We start from the raw sequence: 27,421 nt of genomic DNA, 5'->3' as shown, positions 1-27,421 counted from the left end.
TACTGCCACACAAATTCAACAAAGTCGTGCAGCTGGGGAGATTTCAAATAAACCTATAGTTTTGCGAGCGCAGTCCCACTTTCCTCTGCGAATCGTTAGGTTCAAGATGGCAGCCACATTTTTCAGAGTTGATAATTACTATAAGATTTTTAGGCCATTTTCCAAGCCCTAAGCCCCAGAGCAATTAATATATTTCTCCTGTCTGCACCCTGTATTGATTCGAGCAGGAAACACAGCTGGGAAAGCTTGATTAAGCCGTCACAATGGGCACGATTAACTGAGCTTTATTTCTCTGTTACGGTGGCACAAAAGCAAGAGATGAGCGCCAGGCTTTGTCTCATTTCCCGAAAGCCTGGAGCACTTTATCCCTCTCTCCACTCACCCTTTTCTCATCCTTTACAATGTAGTTACGGCCAAGCTTTTTGGTCAGGTGTGGAGCCAGGACGTCGAAGCGACGCCGGAACTCGGAGAACACCATGTGGTCTGGATAACCTGCGATTAAAAAAGAAGATGTTTCATTTAGTGAAGGAATACAAATATATAGATATAAACTGAAGTATGATTTGAAGTGTGGGTCCTGCTTTTCTCCACACCTTGTCTGTAGATGCGGAGAGCGTCCAGCAGTTTCGAGCCCCGGATCTGAGCTCTCAGTAAAGACACGTCCAGCTGCATGAGGCCAGGATCACAGCTCTCACCCTGGACCTCAGCAGAGCTGGAACTCCTTAAAGCATCCAACTTAGGCAGCAGGCAGTGCACGAAGTGAACCCTCGACCTCCTGACTGTGTCCAGCAGCGCATCCTGTAAAGAATCAGAAATCATGAGTAAGCACTACATACACTAGTCCAGGACCTTGACCCCAAACTGCTTTTGTTTTATTAATATTTTATTCAGGTGATAGTTAATTATTCTAGAATACATTATTTTTAGAGATTAGTATGTGCTACATTTTCTCTGTAAAATCAACATTACCTTACCGCATTAATAAATAATCACAATTTTAGTTACCTTTCTGACTATTTTACTGAGGATTATTATTAAGACCTTGCCAATGTTTTAGTTTTATCTTCAACAAAAAAAACAGCTTCTGCAAATTTAATACCTGCTTTTCGGTTCTACTAAATTTGCAGTCACCATTCCTGAAGTGACTTTCATGCTCTCATGCAAAGCTCTCACCACTTGGAGCTTGATCTGGATGCAGAGGGATTTCTTCTTCACAGCAGCCACGCCGGTGGTGAAGGTCTTCCTCATGCTGGTGGCACGGCGCAGAGCGAGCTGAGAGCCACCCTCCAGCCCGGCAATGGAGCCTGACAGCACCGTCGCACTGCTGGAGCGGCCCATAAACAAGGCGCTGATGTTCTTCCTGTTAAATAGTGAGTGAGAAAATATAGCGCTTAATAATACAATGTTGCTGGCTTCACTTAGCAGTGATGACTTAGCAGCCTTTACATACAGAGCTCTGTATTCATGAAATAAACTGAAAAAATGGCTCTTTAAATATTTAATCATGTGAAAGGTTGTATGGTGCTGTGATCAATTTATTACATATGTTGCACTAATTAACCACATCATTTGTTCATTCAGGTGTGTTTCAGAATGAACAGCATAAAAATGTCCACTAAGGCCCCTTTACTGCATTAAAGTCAGTGATATTCCACAGCATATCAGATTTAACAGGCCACAGCGCAATTCATGGTCATTAAGATGTACTCTGTGTGTGTGTGTGTGTGTGTGTGTGTGTGTGTGTGTGTGTGTGTGTGTGTGTGTGTGTGTGTGTGTGTAGGTGTGACCTGACTTGTCTTACTTCTGTGAATTCTGTAGCAGACTGGCTGCATTCTGGTAGGCGGGGTTTTGCTTGGCATAGTTCAGCCAACCACGAGCGTCATACTCCACCCAGTCTGTGCCATGGCTGTGGGCAAGCAGGAAGTGATGCGGCTGCTCACTCTTCAGCAGCAGCGTGTGGCCTGTTGTAAAACCAGGCATTTATAAGCACCACCATGTCTGTAAATGTGTGTTGTGTGTGTGTGTGTGTGTGTGTGTGTGTGTGTGTGTGTGTGTGTGTGTGTGTGTGTGTGTGAGAGAGAGAGAGAGAGAGAGAGAGAGACACCTTTGCTCTCTCCTTCTGCAGGGCCATAGTAGCTAAAGAATCTCTCCAGTAGTGTGTCTTCTGATCCTGATGGATGCATTGCCTCCTCTTCCAGCAGCCAGAGCAGCCCCCTCGCCTCATCTGTCCTTGATGGCGTCCGCACCTGATGGACACAAACATGCCCCCACACACACACACACACACACAGAGGAGATACACGATTTACTCAAATATGACAGGCAGCAGGCAGAGCCACACCTACTTCAGTATGACTGACATGGATAAGGCCACGCCTCCTTTACTGAGACTGGCAGGCACAGAGGCCACGCCTCCTTTACTGAGACTGGCAGGCACAGAGGCCAGAGGAAACACCGTTCCAAAGGAAGTTTATTGTATAATCTCTTTAAATAATAGAACTTGAATAACAAAGTTAAGATTTTTACCTGACTTTTCCTGATACACATTTCATGTGGTGAGGGCGTAAGGACTCACCGATTCGGAGTCTGCACAGCAAGAAACCTCCTTCCTGCCATCATGTAATAATTGCCGGTAAAGGCTCAGCAAGACCCCAGCACGTTATTGACTTACACACACCAACACACTCTGCTAAAGAAACTCTACCCACGTTCACACACTCGCACTTCAATTGTGCTGCCTGCCTGCCCTTTGTATATACACTACCACACTGCATGCTCGTCTCAATAATCACAATGGAGCCAGCATTTATAAATTCACAACAGCAGCAGGCCGAATTCAGTTTACCACCACTGAACTTTTAATTTCATGCTTTATTGTACTATACCCACCATTAAACAACAACAACCCTGTCCAAGCAATTATCATGCTCTTGAGTGCTTTAAAAAGACGTAAATGGGCCGAGCTGTTAGCCGTGGCATTCTTGTTCTCTCTCAAAGGCGACGCCTATGAGCAGGGCACTTGGCACAATTATTGGAAAAATAGCCGCTGCAATTCTGCCTGTTTTGTCCCTTTGTCTTGCTTAACTCAAGTTTAATAGAGGCTACAACAGCAAATTCTGATACAAGAGATGAAGCGATTAGCCTACATTGATTCTCAGTTCAAGCACTACACTTTTAACCTCAGCATCCTGGCTGAAAAAGATCAGCTTAGACAAGCAGAATTCAGTTGTGGTCCAAGATGGTCAGCACCGGTCTGGTGATGGTAGCTGACTAGCACAATTGCACTAATGTGGTGAAGACAGCTTTATAAAACACCACTTGGGACTGGACCTATAATGTAGCTAGAGAAAACTTAATTTATGTGTTGGAAAGCTACATTTTAGACTATAGAAAGGAGTGGAAAGGACTCAGAGCTGGTTTTCTTCTTGTGATTGTAACTACAGTGACAACCTTAGAAAAATATTAGCCCTTTTAGCCGTCTGTGATTGGTTGTTGTCCGCAACTGTCTTGAATTCTCGATTCTGATTGGTCAAAAGGAGTTGATTAATTTTTTATAATAGCAGCTCTGACAGTCAGTACGTTTTCAATCATGGAAAAGCCTTCAGGAAGAGGATTTTTTGGTTATTAGTAACATGGGAAGCTGCTTTTTGGCCTAATTAACTTTGAGAGAAAGAAAATAAAGAGAGTAAAGGAATGACTTTTTATAGCTGTGATATAATATGGGTGCAGGTGTGATCTTACCAAGGCCTGACTGGACGCCTGGTCTACGGCAGCGACGGACAGCGAGGGACTCGGCTCCATGTCGTCTAATGTGAGCTCAATGTTTTCCTAAATGAATACAAAAGCTTGGTTAGTATGCTAAATAATTACCTTAAATTAATATTCAGTTTGTTGGTCTAGATGGAAACATCCAAATTAACCAGACATAACACAGAGAAAACAGATTACAAGATTACAGATCAAAATTTCTGTCATCTACTGAAGACGTATTTTGGTTGTCTGGCTGAATGTAGAGACTGCAGTGTTTCACTAAAAGTGCTTTTTTAGCACGGTGCTGTTAAATTTAGACTGGAGCAGTAACATAACCATCAGCTGCTTACAGCATTTCACACAGCAATAGACAGAGGCCCAGAAGGCTGCGACTTCACTTCTCATGATTCTTATGATGTGTGAATGAAACAGACGTCATATGATTTCTGCGCATCCTTATGATTACTCAGATTCCTTGGCATCTGTGATGAAGATTTTAATTCTCAGGGTACATTTTGTTAGCGTGTGACTTGATCTCACAGCATGCTTTCCATGATGCCCAAAAAAAAACAACAGCGTGAGACAGAAATTCATGTTTGTCTTCTGCAATGCGGCGTCCACTACCAAGTTTTTGGACATCTTATATTTGAGCCTTTTTGTTCAACTTTTTGTTTCATTTTAAATGCTCAAAACTTAAAATAATAATAATAATAATAATAATAACAATAATAATAATAATAACCAAGAATAAATAAATAAAGCCATTATTTATTTAATGTTAAAAAATGTTTAGTGAATTGAAAAATGTTATAAATTTCTTTATTTTATTGGAACAATCAAGACCTAATTAAATCTGAAAAGGCCAAAATCCTTTTCATACTAATTAATTTTACTGCACCACATATTTATGTAGATTCAATTATATTTACAGTTAATACCATCACATTCTATGAGTCTTATCTATAGACAATGTTAGCAGTTTTTGTTCAGAGATGGCTGGGCGAGGGGGAGGAGAAACATGATATGATTGATTATATGTGTTTGTTAAGAAGAAGAAAAAAAAAAAAAAAAAAAAGACACTGTAATTTAGTTACTGTTAAGTGATTATTACATGTGAATACAAGCAATGTAAAAACAAAACAGAAGAAAGCAAAAGAAGTCTTGCTGTTTTGCAAGTTTTGAAGTTTTGCTGTAGTCTTTATGTAGCCATTTTGTTTACTCTTTGTGTTTTCTTGAACAAATCATGTATGTTATACAGTAATGCAGTGGTCATGTTTTTATATTAGACCAAATGACCCCACAAGAATTTGAATATCTGACAGTTTTGACCATGTGGGAACATTTGGCAAAAAAAGTTGTTTTTTTTTGTTTGTTTTTTTTTAAGCAAACTGAAAGACCCAAATGGTTTCCTTCTGGTTACTGACGTTAAGGCTATTAATAAAAATATCAGTGGGAGGTCCTCACAAGGATAGTAAAACTGTGTGTGTGTGTGTGTGTGTACCTCCTTGTAGCGCTCCAGCTCTTGCACAAACGTGCGCTCATGGAAAAGAGCCTGCAATCGTTCCTGAGCGTAGTTGTGACAGAGCTCCTCGAAGGTAGCACCTCTCTCGCTCTTGGCCTGCCGAGGATTCTGGGAGCCTGGAGTGTCAACGATCAGCAAAGAACACAGCGAGTGCTTCTGTGTGGACTTCAGAGCTCTAAGAGAGACAAAGTGAAAGGGCTCAAATCATTTCTTGCTTATAAAGGAGTAGACTAATAGACTAATATTTCTTAAATTTAAAAATAAATGTAAATGTATTATTCGTGAAAGAATTTCTCTGTATTTTTCTATATGAATAAATTGTCATTTTATGCCATTAAAAAAAAAAGAGAACTCGCATATGATTATCACTCAAGATGAAGCCGGAGATTTAACCAAGAGATTTAGCAAGCTGTCTCTCAACTCATTACAAATAATTGGATTTGGGAAAAAAAAATGAAAACTCAATTTTCAGTTTCAAAACAATGTTTCCAGTTTAATAGTAAGAGATAACGTGCTAATTTAAAAAAAATATATAAAATATATCAGGTAGAAAACAAATTATACTGTTACAAAGGTAAAGGTAAAGAGAAAGATGAACACAAACACATTAAAAAGCTATTAAGTCAAGACTGCAGATGTGTCTTGAGTTAATAGCTTGGAAGTTAACATAACCACTTTTAAATTTGGATTAAAGATTTATCATTGTTATATACTATTCACACCATTTCAAATCATTTTCACTGATAGTTTCCTTCTTATTACTGCTGGTGGTTTAAAGTCTAGACGCTGACCTTGAATTCAGCCATGAAATGAAAAATGAACAAATAAAAACAGAAGGAAAAGTGTTTTTTTCCCATCCGAGGTGACACTGACTCACCTGTTGATGAGGGAGATCAGGAGAGTGAAGATCTCCGAGTATAAACTGGAAGCCATGGCCTCCAAACACTCCATTGCTGTGGCCTTGGACCCTACATCCAGCACAAATACACACCGTTTCATTTCCAACCAATTCAAATGTGTGAATGTACAAGAGAAAGCCTGAATAATCACATAGGTTCCTCATGGATGAGTAGGAATGTGAGCACAGTAAAGTAAAGTCGCAGAGGAGAATGCGCTTTCATCATTATGATGCATTCAGCGCTGAAATTAAATCTGAATGTGAGCGATGGGGATGGAGTGATTCAGGCTTGTTGCGAGAAATCAGACTGCGGGTGCGCACACGCATTCCTCCTGGTACCCGCTAAGCATTTCTGACATCAGATAAATCTCGCACCTGCAAGGAAGACGCAGCGGCGCATCCAGACACACCCTCGGGAGACATCTGAACGTGTCTGAGAAAGCGTAGGCGTGGCCCTGGGTGACAATCCCAGCTCACACAATCAGAGAGAAACAAACGCACTGGCACTTATTACAAAACTGCAGGAGTGCACTTCACACAACTCCGTGTTTAAACAAAGACGAATAAACACTGTGTATGCTGCAGCATGCAGAGGGCATATGCTCAAGATTAAAGAGGATTAGTCGCCTTCCGTGCATGTTCAGGTGTGATAACCTGCATGGGGAGCAATATAAAGAACACAAATGCTGGCTCATGGAGGAAAAACTCAACAAGATTGTAAGATTATCATTTCTTTGTGGACATAATGTTCACTAAAACCTAACAAAATGGTGCATTTATGTCTGTTTTCCTCTACAGCCCAAACAACTGGAGAAGATTCTTTCAACCGTCTATTTTTAATACACAATTTACTTATCAAAGACGTTTCCCACTGAATGTGTCATTTTTACCAATAAACAAAAAACTGTTAATGTGTTTTTAATACCAACGAATCTCTTAGAAAGATCTGTAAATATGCATGACACTCCACCACAGCATCCTATTATCCTGGTTAAACTATTCACTGGAGAGTATTACGCTATTACAAAAAGATGCGAGCAACAAGGTGTGTTATAGGAACAGAAACTACTGCTTCATAGACGGTCCACGGCATTAAATGTAACTACAAACAGAAGAAAAGGAGGACATGTCACGTCACTCTTTAATAAAAAAAAATTTACATTTTTGGCAAATTGCTGTGGTATAAGAGGAATTAAAAAAATGATGGAGATGGAATAACACACACCAGACTGTGCGGTTATATAAAAATAACGCGTGCCAAGAGGGGTGTGATGCGGCATGACGCACAAGCGGAGTGCCGCGACTCCCCAGAAGTGCATTATTTTCGTATAACTGCATGGTCTGGAGTATATTATTCCGCTTACATGACAGCGATTTGCCAACAATTACAATGTTTAATTTATTAACGAAAAAGATAAAGTCATGTCACACATTTTAATGGTTTATAGTTTGATTTAATGCTGTGGAATAGACAGAGAGTTAGACAAGATAGAGACAAGATAGTTCCTGTTCTCATTCATTCCCTCACCAGCCTCCCCTTCTCTCTCTCTCTCTCTCTCTCTCTCTCTCTCTCTCTCTCTCACACACACATACACACACATACACACACACACATACACACAAAGCTCAGCCTGTCATTTTATCAAGAAAATGGAACCAAGACTGAGGTCGCTTACACACAAGACTCCTTCCATAACTGTTAACAAAAAACTTCACCATATCAATGATTTATAAGAATAACTTTGTTAAACAACAACATGCTTTTAAATCTGTCTATTATTAGTCTTAGATTAATTTGAGTGTCCGGCATACAAACCCCTGTGTATGAGCTGTTACTATAGAAACAGTAACATATTAAAACGAGTCCATTAATAGAAACCTATCGTTCATGTTACAGCCAGAACTACATGTGCTATAGTCGAACAATCAACTGCGCCGTGCTATTAAAGCAAATCATCAAGCCTCTATCAACAGCGTTTCACATCAGGTCATATCACACCACGCCGCTGTTGATTATTTTCCTATAACAGCACCCCGAGACACAACAGCTCAAGAACTTTCATCTACATTTAAACCTTTTCACTTTCTTTATTACTAGGCTTCTAATATTCCAAGAGACACTCAACCTTTTTTCAGTCAGCTTCAAAATTATTGGCACCCTGGATGCTGGAGCTGACTGTAGAATGAAGTGGGAAGTTGCAGTGTTATTATTTTATTTTATATATGATGAGATGGAGATCATTATCAAGAACAATCAAAGAGATTAAAATTTTTAATTAGTTAATATAGTTATAATCCTAATTGAGTGGCTACATGAATTAACTGATTTTAATTAATTAATTAATTTTTTTAAACTCCATATCTTAGATCTACATTTTAATGTAATTTGGTTTTGTGGGAGAAAGTTCAGTAATAAAAAGTTTTAATATATTTAATATATAAATATGATGATACATCTTGCTGTGCTGTGGTTGGTATAAATCTTTTTACACTAGAAAGGTCACTGATATAGTAAGTAAGGAAATGTTTGAGTTTTAGACAAAACTGTTTTTTTAAAAAAAAAAAAAAAAAAAAAAAAAAAGAAGAAGAAATAATTAGATTTTCCTCTTTTCTTAGAAATTACAAATGGAAATCCCTCTGGCCAGTCCTGTTTCTTTCACTGAATTAGTGAATGAAAGTGGTTGTGGTTCTGCTTGCCTGAGCTGTCTCCGGAGTCCTCGGCCCCCTGGCGGATGCTGGAGGCTCGTGGTAGTGTTCCCTTGGCCTGGGGTTTGAAGATGGATGACGAGAGCTCTTCCAGAGTGCAGCCCAGCAGATACGCCGCTTTCTGAGCCCATTCGTGTCTGGCAAACTGCTTACGGCCGGCTGAGGAATGCCAAGAGAGTTATTAATGAATAAATAAAGCATGCCGCACAGGATTCATTGTACACTTACTGCATTTTCTATTTACATTTTTTTCATTTAGAAGAAGCTCTTATGCAAAGTGGCAGAATATAATCAGCGCACAGGGCTGTTAAAGGAGCTGACCATGATACGAGAGCTGCTGAGTTTCCACCAAGTGACAGCAGAGAGAGAGAGAGAGGAACTGAACAACAGGAGTCAGAATAAGTGCTGCTATTAAGGATTAGCAGTAAAAAATAAAAATGATACAAATTTCAAATGAAAAATGGGCATTGATCATCTCTAGAGGTTTTCGAAGTCATGTTAGACTTTATGTTGGAAGTTTGCACTTTTTTTTTTTGTACCCAAAGTTACAATTAGATGAAACTTACAGATGTGCCTAAGCAGCTCACCTCAAAAGATACTGTTTTGCTCAGTAATAAAATATTTTCCTAAGACAGCAGAAAAATGCTGCATTCAAAGAGTGACTATAAAAAAAATCAAGACAGAATTGAAATAACTTTTAACCTGAATCTGATGCAACAGTGAAGTGACACCAAACTATCAGTGGGAGAAGAAGAATGTGATTTGGCTTTGAGATGGAGAAACGACAGTTTTTGGCTCTGGGACAAAAATCCTTTATTTTTTATAGATAACAGTGTGTCAGTGTCAAAAACCACTCAAGGCTGCTTTCACACTAGTTTTTTTTTCTTTTAAACAGAAGCACTAACTGGAGAGCTTTTTGTGCCAGTATGAAAAAAAAGGTGATTCTCATGACGCCGCACTGTAACCATAATAAAACTCATACCAGTCATAACTAGTATGGGCTAACCTCCCAGCCTAGCTTGCTATCTACAGGGTGTCTGAAAAAGAATCAGGAACCAATGAGAGTAAAACTACATATACTTAACGTGGTATTTATTATTTATATGTTCACCCTTGTGCTCTACACATTATCTCAGCCGCTGTATCGTGTTTTTGCGGATTGTGCTCAACATATTCGGATGGACATGTTTCCTCAAGATATTCCCATTGGTACCTGACTTTTTTGGACACCCTGTAGATTAGACTTGCCATTATATTATCAGTAATGATGGGGATTAGGAGGTTGTTTGCCTTCACAGTAGCTTCAGGAAGTCAAGAGAACTAAAAGTTTGTACAGTTAAAGTGTTTCCATGTTTGTTTTTCTGGCATGTCCCTCAACCTTGACCTGATTGGTCGGGAGATTAAAAAACACTTGACACTACTCTGTGCTTTTCTGAAATGTTGATTTTTTTTTTTTTAATTAAAAAATAAAAAACTTTTCAGAGTTCAGCTGTGACCAAAAACTCCATGAAGCTGTCTGAGATGAGTGTGTAAAATCTGTTCACGGTTAAAATGGCTGCTATAAGCTTCCATTAATTGTTAGCTACTCTATAGCTATAGCAATTATCCTCGTAGCTGCTAAGAAGCAAACTGAAGACACAGAGTACTTCTTGGTTAATAGCCTGAAAAGGGACGAACACTTTAACATTCTCAAAAGCGTCACTTCAATTTCTCCAAATTTACTTTAATCTTTCAGACTGAAGATCAAACAGTTTGGATGGCAGGGAGCTTTTTTTTTTTTTGTCACTGTTTTCTGTTATACTCCAGCATACAGATTTTTAACAGAACTATGGAGGAACATCAAACAGAGCAGATAGGCACTTTATCAGCAGGACAAGCTCACTGCTTTGCCTCACTGAGAGAGGATGAAAGCGTGAGAAACATGGAAGCCCAACACCATTAAAATGCTAATAAACTGTCTGCTATCAGGGATTTAAAACAGACACACACATACACACACGTTCCAGTGAATATGCAAGATGGTGCATTTACCTTCATCTGACTCTGGGTTACGGTGCAGCGGCATGCAGCATCAGCATGTGAGTGAAAACAGAAGGGTTAACAAAACAAATAACACACACAGTAATTCTACTGGAGAAACAAATCTCAGGGAAGTTAAGGTTCATATTAGCATGCAGTCTCACACACATGCACACACATGTGAAAGTTTAGGGAAGGATACAGGCCTTACTCTAAACGCACGAGACCCATTAGCGGGCTCATTACCAGAATCTCAGTAGAGCGCTGAGTGATGAGCCGCTCGCTTAATGTCATTATTACCATTATCGCCCACACGCATTAACCCCGTGTCACACTGCATGAGAGAAGCCGAGGATACGGAGAGACGCCAGAGCCACGGGGCTTGAGTCATAGCCAAGTGCCTCTCGAATGACTCTACTGCCACAGAGTGGCTACGTATGAGAATGCGACGAGACGAAAAGTCAAGACATAGCGCTTTATTACATGCTTAATAACAACAGGTTAGTTAAAGAGAGAATTCTTCTAAGAGAATCTACTTTGTTAAAAAAAAAAAAGCTGAGGGTGATACTTTCTATAAAGCCAGTTTTACTATAATATATACAAGTACTATAATTAATTGATGCATGTTGTGACACAAGCATGATTATTCATTAAGGCGGAACGATATGACGATGAGACACTGCAATAAATTAAACACTTCTCTGAGAATACTGCAATTCAATCCTAAAAAAAAAAAAAAAAAGGGTTCTTCAAGGCTTATCTCTGGATAGTTAAGATTTAATAAAATAGCAACAGTAACAGTACGTTGTAAGGTACACCTCTGAGGAAACCATTAAAACCTTTATTTCTGTATTCAGTGTATTCAATCTTTTCTTTGCAGTTATTGGCTTGTGGTGGCTAAAATGTCCGTGCATCATTAATCTGGACTCTGCAGAAAGTGTAACTGCTTTAAAAAAGAAAAAAACAATTAAAAAGAAGAATGAGCATGTGGTAAACTCGAAGAGAAAAAGAACTCTGGAAAGCGATGACAGACAGAAGAGTGATGGAGATGTTCATTACCGCTTTCGTCTATGACGGAGACTGCACAGGGGGGCAACATTAGACAAAATGAGCGTCAAACGAGCTACTGAGAATAAACACATCCAGAGCCATTAGTGCTCAGTCAATAATCATTACTGCACAATGGAAATGATGGGGAGAAATTAGTCAACGTTAACTTTAATAGATGATTCAAATCATCTATTGTGCTCATGCCAGTGTAACAAGCCCCTGAAAGGGGGTAACACACAACATTTCAACATATTATCCACTTATTTATGCTTTTCATTGTCTAGTTGGACTTAATTTAATAAAGTTGTCAAAAACTTCCAGCCAATACCTTTGGTGGCTCCTGCAGCACCTAGATGGTAGATGGTGCCCAACACCAGCCAGAAGGTTCTCTGCTCTTCTGCAGAAATGCTCAACACCTTCATTGCAGCCTGGAGTTTAGCAAACTGCTGAGCGGCCTTTTGTTTCTCTTCAGGCTGTTGAGTTTAAAAATAAATAAATAAAAAAAGCCAGACAGCTTGTGAGGGTGTGTAAAGGTTGTGTAGATGAGATTTTGTGTAGATGAAGCGGAGGTGGTGCTCGCCTTGGAGTGAGGCAGGATCCCGAAGGCGCTGTTCTCAGCAAAGTGGTTGAAGTGCAGCTCGGTTCTGCAGATACACCGAAGCAGGGTTAGGGAAAGAACTAAAAACTGGAACCGAGCATGTGAACAGTGGCGGTTCTAGAGCATCTCAGATGATAGAAAGGTTACAGTGGGGACCTGATATGCCTAGAGTGGAACTATTTAGTCCAAGTAAGGAAAAAAAATGAATAAGAGACAAGCTCACTGACTAGCGCAAGAAGATTGCTACTTTGCTAGCTAGCTGTCTAGTAACATAATTCTACCCACATATACACAGTGAAACTGACAATTTTTAAAAACGGTTGTAAGTGTTTTAAAGAGTTCTTTGAATAGTTAAGTTTTTAGCTTCCTGGTGTAAAATGAAAGGTACATGACCAGACTGAAGTTACCTTTGTCTTCTGCAGTGAATATCTATTTTTTTAATGATATACTTTAACCATTTTTTCATTTAAAATGTCAAATCTGTGAATACAATAAACTGTAGTTTGCTACTATGTGTAAACTTCTCTAATTGGGAAAAACACAGAGTTCTACATAGGAAATTTCAGAGGTTTCCCCATTGGGACAAACTAAAAATACCCTTTAGGGTTCCTCATTTAACCATTTTGAGTCTATACTCTTAGGGGGGAGGATTTGAACATCTATTGCGTGGTTAAAACATACTACACTCTTACAACGGTTCCACAGGGAAATGTTTCTGAAGGAAAAGAGATGCCTTGAGAGCCTTTAAGGCATGCTAGATTGAAGGTTTATTGCTAATAGTGTAACTTTATGAAGGAGTTCTACTTGGAACTTTTTTAAATAGAAATCCTTTGCTGTTGTGTTTTATGTAGAATCTTTAATGGTTCCAAATAGTAACAAACCAAAAAACCCTTTAGGGTGACAAACGTTTCTCAGACATTTTTTATAAAAGTGTGTATTCCTAGAAGAAGAAAAAAAAAGGTGTTCCTGAAGGGTTGTTTTGAATGGTTAATGGTTCTTGGTTTATACAAATGTTCTGCTAGAAGCCTTTCACGAACTGTGAACCCTCTGTTGTAGCGTTTTACGCAGAATCTTTAATAGGTCCTCTATACTCAAACAAAAACGTTCCTCAAGGGTCCTTTTGAATGGTTAATGCTTCTAGCTTTCTATAGGGATTCTACAAGCAGCCATTTCTGAAAGGGAAGCTCTCTTTAAGGTTCCACCTAGAATCAGAAGTTTCACTCAGAGGAACGAACAAGAACCCTTTAGTGTGTAAGAGGGAGCCTTTTGTAGCCCTAAAAATTCCTTCAAGTGAGATCATATGGAGATTTGTATTATTCATATAATGTACAAAAACAAGTATCAGCTTTGAAAGGAGAGATAGCAACTCCATGCTTTGTTCTCAAAGCAAAATCTTTTGAAATGGCAAAAATGATTTGAGCGTACTTTTAATCGCCTCTGTTGTAAGGTTCTACAAATAACCTTTAAGGGAGAGGGACAATCCGAACAATCATAGACGCTTGGTGGAACTTTCTTCTAAGAGCACAAAAGCATCTGACTCAAGTTTGTGTTCTACAATGTTTCTACTTTTTTTTTTTTCAGATTCCTCATTAATGAAAAACTCTTGTAAAAGGACACCAGACCACTACTGCATATAAACCGACTTAGAATTAGACTGAATCTGTGGCATCTTACTTTAGAGAACCATCAGCTCCTGCCATCATGTAATAGAAAACGTTGAATGTTGATTCGGCATCTGGGCGGCGTGTCACTCTCGACTTCTCCAGCAACATCGTCTACAGGACGAGAAGATAGGCATGAAATATCGTCTCTCATAATCAGTCGTGCTGAACGATGTTCTGATTTCATACCTGGATTGAAGCGGAAGCCACCTGACCGGCCTGGTCAAAGTCCAGAGAGACGATGTGGGAGAAGCGGCTGGCGTTCCCATTCATGGACGTGCTGCAGTTCCCAAACGCCTCGAGGATGGTGTAGACGGCCTGCCACTTCTCAGCTGGGGGAAAAACACAGAAGACAGATTATATTCTGCAGGAAGGGTAACCAAGCCATCTGACCTCTGAGGCTAAACAATTTCCCCTTTCCCCCCTTTCTATTTTCCTCTTCCTCCCTCACCTGAGTACACCTTGCTGTTGCTGCCTGCGATGGTCACCAGGTACTGCACCAGGTGTTGGCAGTTGGTGGTTTTTCCACTACCGCTTTTACCCAGCAGTATGATGGACTGGTCCTGGCGTGTGGTTAGAAGTTTCCGGTACGCAGCTTGGGCCACGCCGTAGATATGGGGGGCCGTGTCCTCTCTGCGGCAGCCTTTAAACATGTGCATCACCTGAGAACGGACACAAAACAGGTTTATTCCTTTTTGTCAGTAGTGAATTTCTTTTCATACTCTAACACACCTCATGTAGAGACTCTCACCTTCTCTGAGTACATGGACGGCGCACTGACAGGGTTGATGACCACTATGTTAGGCCCAGCGTACGTGTGGATGAGGTTTCCTCCGTAGCGTTGTCGTAGTGAGTGCATAACGCTGGACTCGTTCAGGTACAGCAGAGAAGACAGATCCTCCACACGGTCAGATGAGGGAGGGTTCGCCTTAGAGACAAAGGAAGCGACAAAAGCCCGTCATTCCCAATTACAGGCACATATTTACTAACTTATGCCTCATCCAAACATGCTAGAATTAAACAAATGAAAGCGATAAGATAGTTAGGGAAACACAAACAGAATCATGGGTTATATCATGGATAATGGGTTATATTGTAGTCCAAAGTCAATGGTTTGTAAAAGGTTGAGGAATTAAAATGATACAAAAAAATTAGTATAAATTTTAATTTATTTAAAAATGAGGTTCTGCAAAGGTGTTGATTCAGAACAGGCTGCGAGAAGCACACACTCAGATGTGTGTACGGGGGATTTAAATGACTGGGATTAAGACCAAACCCATGTGGCCCACCTTGTCAACGTCGTCCTCATCCACTTCCAGAATCGTCCCATCATGTTCCAGCCGGATCTTCACTTTCCCCTCTGGAACGCTTCCCTCCTCCGACTTCAGCTGGGTCGCTACAGAAGCACAGAAACACAGGCCTGTTGAGAGGCTCGGCAGCTCAGTGTACACTTACATGCTTCTCCTGTTTGGCTTTGTATTTAGAAATGAATTTTTCATGAAACACGCCACATTTACAAGCTGGCACAGTGAGCAGCTGCGGTTAGAGCGCTTGGGCGTTACATTTATAAAGAGTCTGAAAGTTCATGTAATTTAAGGGTCTTAAATTTCATCTGTCAAATTAGGCTTTGATGTGATATGTTATTCTACTCAAAAGTTACGCACAATTGCAGAAGAATTATGCACAAGGCTTGAATTATTTTTTTTACACTACCAGAGACTACCCATTTCCATTAACAAATACTTTATAATGTTCCTGTTACAGTACAAAACATAAATATCTATCTCTGCATGTGGAGTTATATAGCACCTATACATTTCAAGTGACTATGTTTCAAATTATTTCATCCTTGCACAGCTACTTGTAATGCACGGAAACAAAACAAATTCAAGTTCTGAATGCATTTAATGCTGTGTGCTTAAATCAAAGGAAATGTGCTGTACTTTTTCTGTACTTCTTCTTACATGTGCTGTACTTTAAAAAAATGAACCTTTTGTATAAACTCTCATTTCATTTACCTCACACATGCCCCCTAAACACCCACCCCACCCAATGTGTGCTTTATGTAGCAATGATATAAAACAGGATTATACCGCAGCGCTTGCTAGTGCTTCTCTCTGTTGAACTTAATAAGACAAAAAACCACAACTTGTCATGTTAGAGAGAAACCAGAAAGTGTTATCAAGTCGGAAACCTGTTAGAAAGTGTTATCACTAGAGACTCCTTCCATAAATAAAATAAATAAAATCCATACAGGAAGCTTCACCGTATCAGCAATTATATGTGTTTCTTTGCCCATTTTAAAAAATATGTTTATTATTAGCCTTCCATTATACAGAGTATCTGCCATTGTTATAGCTGGTGTTATAGAAGATGAATCAACACATCATGACCAATCGGATTAAAGAATCCAATAGCGCTGTGGTATAATGCGAAACCACCTGGTTAATCAGGAGATCAATAATAGCATCAGTGATTGTTTTCTGTGTTTAAAGGTGCAGAAAAAGACAGTAATAGAAATGAATGAACAAGTCAACAAAGCTATAACATATCATGTAACAAGCTCAATTTTCAACACACAGAAGGTCTGCTTACCTAAAGAAAAGCCGTCTTTGTGAACCAGCCATACTTTCTCTGTGCCAAACCAGGCTCGTTCTGCAGCTATCTGCTCCTCGGTCTTCACCTGCAGGAGACAAGACGAGTCAAAGAGGACTCGGGAAACAGTGAGCTGACACACAAAACCTTTTACTTACCATGGCCGCGACTCACTACACCGTAATACAGTGCTGAATGAAGGGGGCCAAGCATCAGTTGCATGCCCTGAACTTTAACATAGCAGGAAGGACGACAGTTGTTTTCATCATTCACTCTCTCACACACACACAAAAATGGCGGATGCATGACTGAAAAAGTGTGAAGTGAAACCTGAAGCTGAGTGCAGCAGTTTCACACTCAGCGGTTGTTCCTCTTTTACTAGTCCTGTACACTTCAATATGACTGTCTGGATCTGGGTAACAAACACTTGCGACCCATAATGATGTTCGGATGTAGGTTCAACACTACAAACCAAATGCATGCTGAGGAAAAGCATCATACTCACCTAAGCAAACTCAAGCTAGTGTGTTAAATTAGGCACTCTAACCACTGCAAGCATCTAGAGTGTGATAACATACGATCTCCAGAAAACAAGCAGGAATACAGAGAGGATCGGAATCGTCTGGCTTCATTATTCTCAACAGATGGCAGAGCAACAACCAAAAACTCCTCCCAGTATTCCACAAAGAAAACAGGTCTATGTGCTCACATGCTACACTCTGTACTAACTAATACACTCCTGGTTAATACACTGCATGTCATCAGGCACAGCTATGGCCAGACCTTGGGTGGTAAAGCAGCGGCGTGGGCCGCCTGCAGGACAGCCACCGGGTCCTCCTCCACCTTCACCTGGGGCAAGATGGGTTTATGAGCAAGGTCAGTTGTCATTTTCAGGAAAGTGAACAACACGCACACAGCAAGGTGAACGCCTTCACAAACAAGAAACTGATTTTGGTTAAAATAGCAATTTGAGCAACTCATCATTAGCTATGATAAAGCATGCAAAAAAAAAAAACAGCAAATTTACATTTTATTCATTTGGTCAATTGATGCATTTATTCAAAGCAACTTGCAAGCAATGCAAAGCAAATTGAAAGGATGAATAAAGCTTTGCTGAAGGGCTCAACAGTGTTGCTCTGGCGGTCCTGGGATTTGAACTCACAACCTTCAGATGATTAGGACAAAATTTTAACTGCCGAGCTCTTACTGTCCCTAAATTGGGACAAATCGTCTGAGTAGTAAAGCTCAGTAAGATGCAATAAAGTGTAGTGAGCGTGACAGGACACTGAGGAAGGAAAATAAGTTATGACGAGGAAATAAATTTGAAAAGCGAAGGTCATGGATAGGCAAAGGCTGAATGTGGGAACATTAAAGAGAAAGAGGGAGAGAGAGGGAGAGAGTGTAAACAAACAACGGACACAGTCCATCCTAATGTTTTATTCCAAGGTTGAATAAATTATATATGAACACGTTATTTTCTAATTCTAAGCAAATTTGATTTTAAAAAAAAAATGATTTTGCATTGGCTGATCATTTCACTCCATTTAGCATCTATTTCTTAAACGGCAGAAATATCAGTACCAGTGCAAAAAAACATTTTAACAGGATAACTTAAAATTAGTAAAAATGTGCTCTATATAAAAAAAAAATCTTATTGTGATTTATAGTGATAATCAAAGAATCACCATTGTAAATATCTTGTCAAGTAAAATCATCTTGAATATAGACATCTCTAATTATGTGATTACTATAAAATCACTAAGATAATGTAACCAAAAACAATCTTATCAAATTATTATATAACTGGATATGACTACTTACAGTGAGCAAACCAAAATTGTTAAATACTCTTATACTGATTTTAAAATAATCACATAATAAGAAATTAAGAGAGAAAGAAAAAAAAACTAGGAAAAGTGTGTGTGTGTGTGTGTGTGTGTGTGTGTGTGTGTGTGTGTGTGTGAGACTGGGTGTGTGTGGAAGTGGAAATGCAATAAAGTGGGGCGGAAACAGATTTCTGGATCAGGATGTTGTAAAGCAAGATAAGGTAAAAGAAAGCGAGAGAGAGAGAGAGAGAGAAAACACTCTTATGCGCCAACATGACACACCACAAAGCAGAATCTACCTAAGAAGAGGCTCAAGCTGAAGATACACACACAGTTACAATAAGGTGAATCACTTAAAAGCAATATATGTAAGAAATAAAGTGTATGTGTCACAACAAAGGGATTCGATTCATTTCCTCTTGAACAGAGTTTAGACCAATAAGGCTACAATTACAGCAATCTTTAGAAAATGTACTCCGAGGTCCTCATCACAGTTTCTCAGTCAAAAGGAAACTGAAGCGTTAAATAAAAGCAGAAAGCATCTGGCGATGGGAAAATACTGATAACTGATCTTCACTGGGGGGAATGGCAGACAAGCCTGAGGGAGGAAAAAGACAATGCGTAGGAAAAAAGGAAAAGACAGAAATCATCTTTGTGCAAAAATGGGATGGTGGAAATAAAGCGTTCAAAAATGTAACGCTCCATTCCAGAGGTTTTATTTATAAAACCATTCTCACTTCCAGAGACGTGCAGAGGCCCTTATGAGGAAGGTGGGGGGAAAAAAGGAAATTTTCAGTTTCTTCTGACATTTTTTTTGTTAAACATAATTTCATTCCCCAATTTTTTTAATTTTAGCTCTAAAAATAGCCCTATGATCAGTCCCAGACAAAGAAGAAAGCCCACATTCTTAATAAAATAATGCGATTTGTTTTATTTGGTCTCTTCTGAGTTCTTCTTTAAATCAGCTCATCATAATGACACCAGTTTATTTAGGCTCAAATCTAAGCAATCATTTATTTAAAAAAAAATAAATAAATAACAAGCACACACCAATCAGTGCAGAAGGAAGGACCTGATAGAATGAATGTTGATTGAAATGGTCATAATGTCCTGTTGGAATTAAAGCAGTTCGGCTTTACGCTGGAATCCTGACATTGTGAGTTTAAGAAACATGATTTAGCTTACATTTTTCTAATCCACACTCTCTGGTAAACAAATTTGGATATTTTTCCAAACTTTATTGTTACATTATACAAGGCAGTAAAAAAACATGAAAGGGAAATCTGACTCAGGACACATTTTCCACTTTCCGCTTCAGGGATTCAGATATCAATGGCCCCCTTTTTTTTTTTTGGATAGACAACCTGTTCCTGCCTAATACTTGGTCTGAAAAGCACACACACAGAGCCCTAACAATGCTAATGCTGCTTCTTTCTAGTTGGTGCTGTTGTCCACCATTTACACACCCTCCACTCATCCTTACATTACAAATCATTACAAAATTAAATCTGTATTAACGAGTTTCAGACCACTAATCTACTGCCGGATAATTTTAGCATCTGATCTGACACAAGTGACACAAGTTCAGCCTCTCATGTATCTAAACGAACAGTGAGTTCTGGGATGCAGAGAGGGTGGGGTGTTTGTGGTGGAAACAGACCACCTGTCGCGCTGGAAGCAAAGCCGGGAGACACACAGGCAAGCTGAGGAGAGAAAGAAAACAGGGTAGATAGACAGAAAGAGAGACGGTTACGGGTTTGTCCACAGTGAGGACCTCCTCCAGACGCTTGTGATTCTCCTCAGTGGGGACCAGTGGAGATTTCTGCAGATAAAAGCAATCAGGAAAGCAACCAAGAGAAGAAAGAGAAGAAAGAGGACAGATATACGCTACTGTGTGAGTATTTACAGTATAACACACTGACTGATATTTCAGTGAGTGATGCAATGGCGTCTCCAAATAAGAGGAACTTCCATTTTCATACATACTTTGCACTTCATATCGAATACTTTCTTCCATAAACAGCCACCATGTGCTCACTGCGTATCACACACACACACAAACACACACACACACACACACACACTCAGAGCAGCGCTAGGACACACACCTGTTGGCAGACAGCAGAGGCCCCAGAGATGGGCTTCCCAGCTGGAGCAGGAGACCGAGATGCTCCCTTTACCTTCAGAGCGACACACATGATACACACCCAAGTGTGCATGAGGAATTGTGAACAAATGAATGCATACACCAACACACACACACACACACACATTTACCAATGAAATTTAAACATGCGACCACAACATGCTCAAAGCACGGCATTGCACCTGCACCAATTCTCAAATGGGCAAAACTCACATCACAGTACCAGCAATATCAATATACAATGTTTTATCAATATATACCATTTCTATATAAAGTAAAATGGTATATATATTTTATCAATATATACCATTTTACTTCGCTAAGCTGCAAAGCTAACATCCGATTGCTTTCCTCCAAAAGCCACAAGTGCACTGTGATACTCTCATGAACTCACATAATCACTATACAAGATTGCCAATAATTATTAAACTACAAACTTAGAAAATAAGGGTTCCTCATGGGTTCTTTGGATGGCTAACTTTCCAGAAGCAAGATCTCCAGTTGCAGGGTTCTACATAGAGTTTCCAAAAATCTCCCAAAAATCTAATCCAAAAAATTAGTGCACATTCTTAGGGGGGAAAAAATTATTCTAGTATTCTTAGGGTATTCTGTTTTCTACTCTCTATAAAAATTAAGGATTCTTTCAAAGGAGACAAACTGAAAAATTCTTTGCGGTTCTAGCTTTTATAGTCTTAGAAAAAAGTTTTCACAAGGGATGATTAAGAGTTTTACAGTGTTAGAAAAGAGAGTTCCTGAAGGGTTCTTTCCGTTTTTGAATGGTTACTGGTTCTAGCTTCCTAAGAAGGTTCTATTAAGAAACTTCTCTTAAGCATAAGTCTCAGTTGTGGAGCTCGCCCAGAAGGACAAATTTAAAAAAAACTTTAGGATGCTAGTCAAAACACTAAACTGCAAAGTCTACAAATTGGAGGGAGATAATGGTTCCACTACATGATTGCAAAGCAGAATTGTTCCAAATCCTTGTTTCAAAAATGCAATATTTAAAAAAATGAGAACTCCACCACTACCTAGTCTAGTCCTTCTTGGTACTAATTTGTATGTCTGAAATACCCTTAAAATATACTTCAAACAAGATGGAAGGTATTGAAAAAAAACTATTTCAGAATTTCAGATGGACCTGTTTGGATCAATTCCAAAATCTAATCAGTTCATCTGCTAGTTACAGCGATAACATAAATTCTACAAACCATTCAACCACTCGTTCTTGAGATATCGCGCTAACAGTAATCTCGGACTGATGGACATACGCATGCACATTCAACCTAAAAGCATAATATCACCAACTAGTGGTGGAAGCATAATACAAAAATCCACAACAACGCAGAACAATCCAATTGTCAGGGTTGGTGATATCAAAAAGTTATTAATTGACAAAATACAGTGAATTGCTTGTTGGGTTAGAATCCTGGCCACTGGGTTAATAAGATTTCAAAGCAGAGCAGTTCCAAAATAGTTCAGAAATAACCATGGGCTCACCAAAATCAATAATGTGCTTTAATCTTATTGTTGGTTTAGAATCCATGCCACTGGGTTAATGACACGTCAGTCAGGTGAGCTGTATTAGTGCTTCACAATGTCACATGCTTTCTGTACCTCAGGTTTCCAGACCGCAGTAGGTCGTTGAGCAGGAATAAAACCTGCAGGAGGTGCTAGAGGGTCCACTTTGGCCCTGGGGATAAACCCTGCCACTGGGACAAAAGGGTCTCGTTTTGGGGCAGGCACAAACCCAACAGGTGGTGCTAGGGGGTCTGGCTTAGGAGGTGGGCTGAAGCAAGAAAGTGGGGCAAGTGGCTTGGGTTTAGGGGCTGGGATCAAACCAGGAGGTGGAGATAATGGGTCTGGTTTAGCTTTTGGGATGGACTCAGTGGATGAGTTGACAGGATCTTTTTTAGGAGCAGGACCACAGGCCACAGTAGGAGTGCTGTCAGATTTACTCACAACAGGGGCAGGAGGAGGAGAGTAAGTGATATCAGGGGATTCTTGTTGTGTCTCCTCCACTGGTTTTGGACTTTCGTCACTCTCTTTAGCCTCCTTTCCAGCTCTTGACCGAGCACGGTGATCTTTGGTTCTACCACGCCCCATAAGACTAGTGAGCCCTGCTGAGATATCGTCATCATGAGCAGCTGAAGTGGGGGGTTTACTGGATTTGGGCACTGAGGTGGAAGTAGAGGCAGGTTTGTTCGGCACAGGGGTAGATGGAGGCTCCTCTTTAACCCTACTCGCCACCCTGCGTGCTTGGCTTGGGCCACTGATGTTGCTATTGCTTCTCAGCTCTGCAGGAGGATCCGAAACCCTGCGAGAGGCTGGAGGATCACGACTAGCTCCACCACCCCCTCCATCCACCACAGACTGAGACTGAGCACTCATGCTGCACTCACTGTCTGACTGCACACACATACATTTCGAGGTGACAAGAAAAGAGAAGGTGGCAAAATTAGTAAAAAGTAATGGTTGAACAAGCTGTCAAGAAATTATTATGCACTATAATTTTGATGGGCATAAACAGAGCAAATCTATGCAGTACTTTTACAAAGGTAAAAGCGTCTTGGATATCCATTTACGACTGACCAAAGAGATTGACCAAAGTATCTATCAAACGATCAAACGATCACAGACTTCAGGCAGCCATTTGATATATGTTATATATTGTATATTTTGTTTTTCCAGTCGAACCCAATGATGCTCTCAGGAAAAAAAAAAAAAAAACACTTCCAACCAAACCCTCCATTATATACAACCACTTTGGGTGGCCTTCCTAGAATACATCCTAGATCCTGATTTTTCTAGTCCCTCACTTCATTAATTCAGCTCCTTACTAATTACTTCCAACCTTTTCAATGCCAGTACAGAGTGAAAAAAGATTCCCCAACTCAGGCATCCATATCAAGACAAGAAGCAATGCCATAAGCATCATTTAGGGCACTGCAATGCAACACTGGCTTTGAGCCCTGAAATCTGACTGTTTACAGTCCACCACAGAGGAAACTGGACCAAGGCCAGCACATGTGATGCAAACAGCTGAAATACTCCACATCATCAAATTTCCAGACAACACTAAGCACCAGATCAGCAAGAAAAACAATCCCAATAGTGAGAGATGTGAGAGAATCTCAGCCTTCTTTAGCCCTGTCCAGAAACAGACCTTCATATCGATCCTGAAGGTGATAATGCTGGTCCTCTTCCAGCTTGGAGTACAATCCATCACTCCTCTGAAGGCAGAAGCGTGTCGAACAGGCTCGAGGTCTGAACCCATCTCCACGGAGTGCACAAGAACTACCACACATGTGAGCTCATATGTTCCACACACACCTCCCGTTTGTTCTGACCCATCCTGCCTTCAACTATTTCCGTCTATATCACTGTCCTGCTTTTCTTTTGTCTCCTCCCTCTCTCTATTGCCTTCTGTCTTTCCAGAAGTCCCTCCCACTCCTTGTGTAGCCAGGATTGGCGGAAAGGCGAGGAATGGATGTGTCTGTCAGCACACCATGCTGCCCGGCTCAGAGGATCACGTGCACTGATGCTCTGAGGAAAATAAATCTGCAACCACAGTCCACGGCTGCAGCAGCATCAATGAGGTGGGTTTAAAGGGGAAAGACTGCATACTGTATTACAGCAATTCCTTGCATCATCTACAGGACTCAAAATGGCTATGCTTGCTTAAAAACAGATTTAAAGCAGATCCCTCTAATACCTTAGCAAACAAATTCTCCAAAACATTCTTGAAAGAGAATAGCTAGCTTTGCTAAATCTTTACATATAATAACCACTTTATATAAGCTTAGAGGAGAAATAATCAAAATCACTCTCATCGTATTAAGAATAAAGCCTTAATAATACTCTTCTTCCATTACCCACATCATCTTTTCCATTAACACATTCCTTCGTACTTCCTTAAACGAGTGGAAAAACAGAAGCCACTCTAAAATCTGATTATGGAGAATCCAAGACAGGCAAGCAGCCAAAATAAATGAGAATAAGCAGCTATGTGCTTCATTCTACATTCCACCAATCAGACAGGAATAATCCTGCCACGCTCCATATTATGTCATACAATATTATAATAACCTGAGAGCCAACATTTCTTCTGATATTAAGAAGACATTGTGGCTAATCAGAGGGTTCCAAGATCTGAATGATTTATCCGGACAAAAGCATTTGACCGTCTGAAATCTGTGATCTCTTGAACTGTGGTTCTCAAAGTGGGGTGTGGGAAGTCCAGGGGTCCTTGAAGCATATCCAGGATGTCCCTTATCAATGTTATTATGCCTATTCATAATTTCAACTATACATAATGACAATTTTTTTTTTTATAAATGGGTTCTGTGAGTGGAAAGACTAATAAATAGCCAAAATATTATTGGACACATCACATATATAACGTACCTAAATTCCTGAAAAGTTTGTTTGTAAAATAAATCTGCACAAAATAATTTTAAGTTACAGAAGTCCTTGAATGTCAAAAGTTTGAGAACCCTTGCTCTAGACTCTGCTGTTACCACTTTACCAATGATGAAGGAGTCAAAACAAATCCACAAATCCACATTCAGCACTTACATTTGAGCTTTTGGAGCCCGGTGTCTTTTCATCTTTAACCTAGAGAAATGCAGGTCAAAATGGTGTAAAGGTTAGACCCAGGCTGAGGCTGAATGATTATTCATTCGGTAGATATTCGGTGGAACATGAGAGGATGATCCGTGTTTCCATTCTAGCACTAAGCGCCTGACCTAAAGCTTAGTAGTCGCATTACCTAACATTACCAGATGGAAAATGTCTGTCACAAACATAAACAAGATTGAAAAATAAAAAATGTCCGCCTCAGATTTTGGATCTGATCAATAGAATGTTTAGGAATGAACCCAAAACTGAGGTTTGACCTCCTCCTCTATCGTCACTATGTAAGTTAAAATACAAATAGAACTCTGAAGCTACGCTCACTCCTGTTTTACTGCAACATCTTCATACTCCTTTCAAGGAAAAATGTAGTATACATGCAGCAAAGAGAGCACAAACATGAAACGCCACTTCCCTTTTTTTCCCAAAATGAAAAGCGTGATGAGAAAGCCATGGAGGCAGCACTGTGGTCATGGGCCGAGCAGGACAAAAAAAAGCAGCTGTGATAGAAAGAGAGAGAAAGAAAGAATTGTAAAAGAAGGGGCTGGGTAGATGAGATGGAGAACTGATGGGACAGGTGTTTCACAGCTGGCAGATCCTCACAGTGAAACAGCTGGACAGGTGGGCTATGGAGCGTGGGATGAAATGATCAGCTGGGGAAAGTAGGAGAGAGGAAAATGGAGGAAAAGGCAGAATGAGTCACTCAGGAAAGCAGCTCGTGGATCATTCAAACAGAGTTTGAACTGGTTGGTGAGTGTGTAGACATGCAAAAGTACACATAGGCTGAAGTCAGTAAGAAACCTAAGCCTGAACGAGGGCATCCTGAACTAGCATGATACAGATAGATAGAGGATACAGGAAAATAAGTTTATATAACAGCACACCCCAAAGTTTTTCATTCATCTTAAACCACATCAGTTTGCCAACACTAACCATTTTTATTTATTAAAGAACAAGAGAGCATTCTGTTTTTCCCCCATTTATAGCCACATTTAATGCAGCTACACACCAAAATCCCCAGTGTGAATTAACACCTACAGTGTTCGTATACAGGCAGGTCCATAAGTATTTGGACAGTGACATAATTTTCATAATTTTGCCTCTGTACACCACCACAATGGATTTGGAATGAAGCAATTAAGATGTGATTGAAGTGTAGAATTTCAGCCTTAATTCAAGGAGTTTAACAAAAATATTACATTAACCATTTAGGAATTACAGCCATTTTTTGCACAGTCCCTCAATTTTCACAGGCTCGAAAGTAATCGGACAAACTAACAATCATAAACATTAGGATTATTTTTAATACTTGGATGCAACTCCTTTGCAGTCAATGCCTGCCTAAAGCCAGGAACATGGACATCTTCAAATGTTTCCTCCCTTGAGATACTTCGCCAGGCCTTTACTGCAGCTGCCTTCTATTACTGCCCGTTTGTGGGTCTTTCTGTCTTCAGTTTTGTCTTCAGTAAGTAAGAAAAGCATGCTCAATGGTCAAGTGACAGACTCAGCCATTTAAGGACATCCCATTTCCAAGCTTTTGGGTTGCTTTCGTGGTATGTTTTGGGTCATTATCCATCTGTACTGTGAAGTGCTGCCTTCTATCTGTTTTTCAGCATTTCACTGAATCTGAGCAGAAATTATAGCTCTATACACTTCAGAATTCATCCTGACACGTCTATCAGCAGTCACATCATCAATAAACACCAGGGAGCCATACATGCCCATGCCATAACACTGCCTCCACATGTTCGACAGATAATGTGGTATGCATGAGCCCTTCCTTTCCTTCTCCATACTTTTCTCTTCCCATCATCCTGGTACACATTAATCTTGCATCAGAACCAGTCACGCTTTATTAAAAAAAAAAAAAAAAAAAAAAAGAGGTTTTTAGCGAAGTCTAATCTGGCCTTTCTGTTCTTGAGTGTTACCACTGGATTGCATCTTGAGGTAAACCCTCTGTATTTACAATCATGAAGGTGTCTCTTGACTGTAGACTTTGAAAATGATATGCCTACCTTCTC

At 39.9% G+C, this 27,421-nt stretch overlaps 1 protein-coding gene across 8 annotated transcripts in view; it reads right to left on the bottom strand.

The window, feature by feature from the left end:
• myo18aa (myosin XVIIIAa) overlaps nt 1-27,421 on the bottom strand; it is a 77,246-nt gene that overhangs the window by 31,586 nt on the left and 18,239 nt on the right. For 4 of the 8 annotated variants that reach the window (XM_053241129.1, XM_053241133.1, XM_053241134.1 and 1 more), the window contains exons 3-20: nt 16,800-16,887; nt 15,494-15,600; nt 14,956-15,132; nt 14,656-14,866; nt 14,394-14,536; nt 14,218-14,318; nt 12,526-12,589; nt 12,274-12,418; nt 10,908-10,919; nt 8,868-9,035; nt 6,150-6,240; nt 5,252-5,447; nt 3,742-3,828; nt 2,105-2,246; nt 1,802-1,961; nt 1,174-1,360; nt 594-798; nt 383-492 (exon numbers count right to left, since the gene is read on the bottom strand). In XM_053241129.1, the coding sequence (XP_053097104.1) occupies nt 383-492; nt 594-798; nt 1,174-1,360; nt 1,802-1,961; nt 2,105-2,246; nt 3,742-3,828; nt 5,252-5,447; nt 6,150-6,240; nt 8,868-9,035; nt 10,908-10,919; nt 12,274-12,418; nt 12,526-12,589; nt 14,218-14,318; nt 14,394-14,536; nt 14,656-14,866; nt 14,956-15,132; nt 15,494-15,600; nt 16,800-16,887 (2,394 nt within the window). Of the gene's footprint in view, nt 1-382; nt 493-593; nt 799-1,173; nt 1,361-1,801; nt 1,962-2,104; nt 2,247-3,741; nt 3,829-5,251; nt 5,448-6,149; nt 6,241-8,867; nt 9,036-10,907; nt 10,920-12,273; nt 12,419-12,525; nt 12,590-14,217; nt 14,319-14,393; nt 14,537-14,655; nt 14,867-14,955; nt 15,133-15,493; nt 15,601-16,799; nt 16,888-17,582; nt 17,649-20,378; nt 20,448-20,733; nt 20,806-22,382; nt 23,175-23,931; nt 25,783-25,817; nt 25,901-26,003; nt 26,054-27,421 lie in introns of those variants that run through there. The other 4 variants (XM_053241127.1, XM_053241128.1, XM_053241131.1 and 1 more) reach the window with 4 other exon arrangements.

This window comes from Pangasianodon hypophthalmus, chromosome 17 (assembly GCF_027358585.1).
Source record: "Pangasianodon hypophthalmus isolate fPanHyp1 chromosome 17, fPanHyp1.pri, whole genome shotgun sequence".
Taxonomy (NCBI): domain Eukaryota; kingdom Metazoa; phylum Chordata; class Actinopteri; order Siluriformes; family Pangasiidae; genus Pangasianodon; species Pangasianodon hypophthalmus.
The sequence above is the reverse complement of the archived record's forward strand: the minus strand, read 5'-3'. Positions and strand labels throughout refer to the sequence as shown.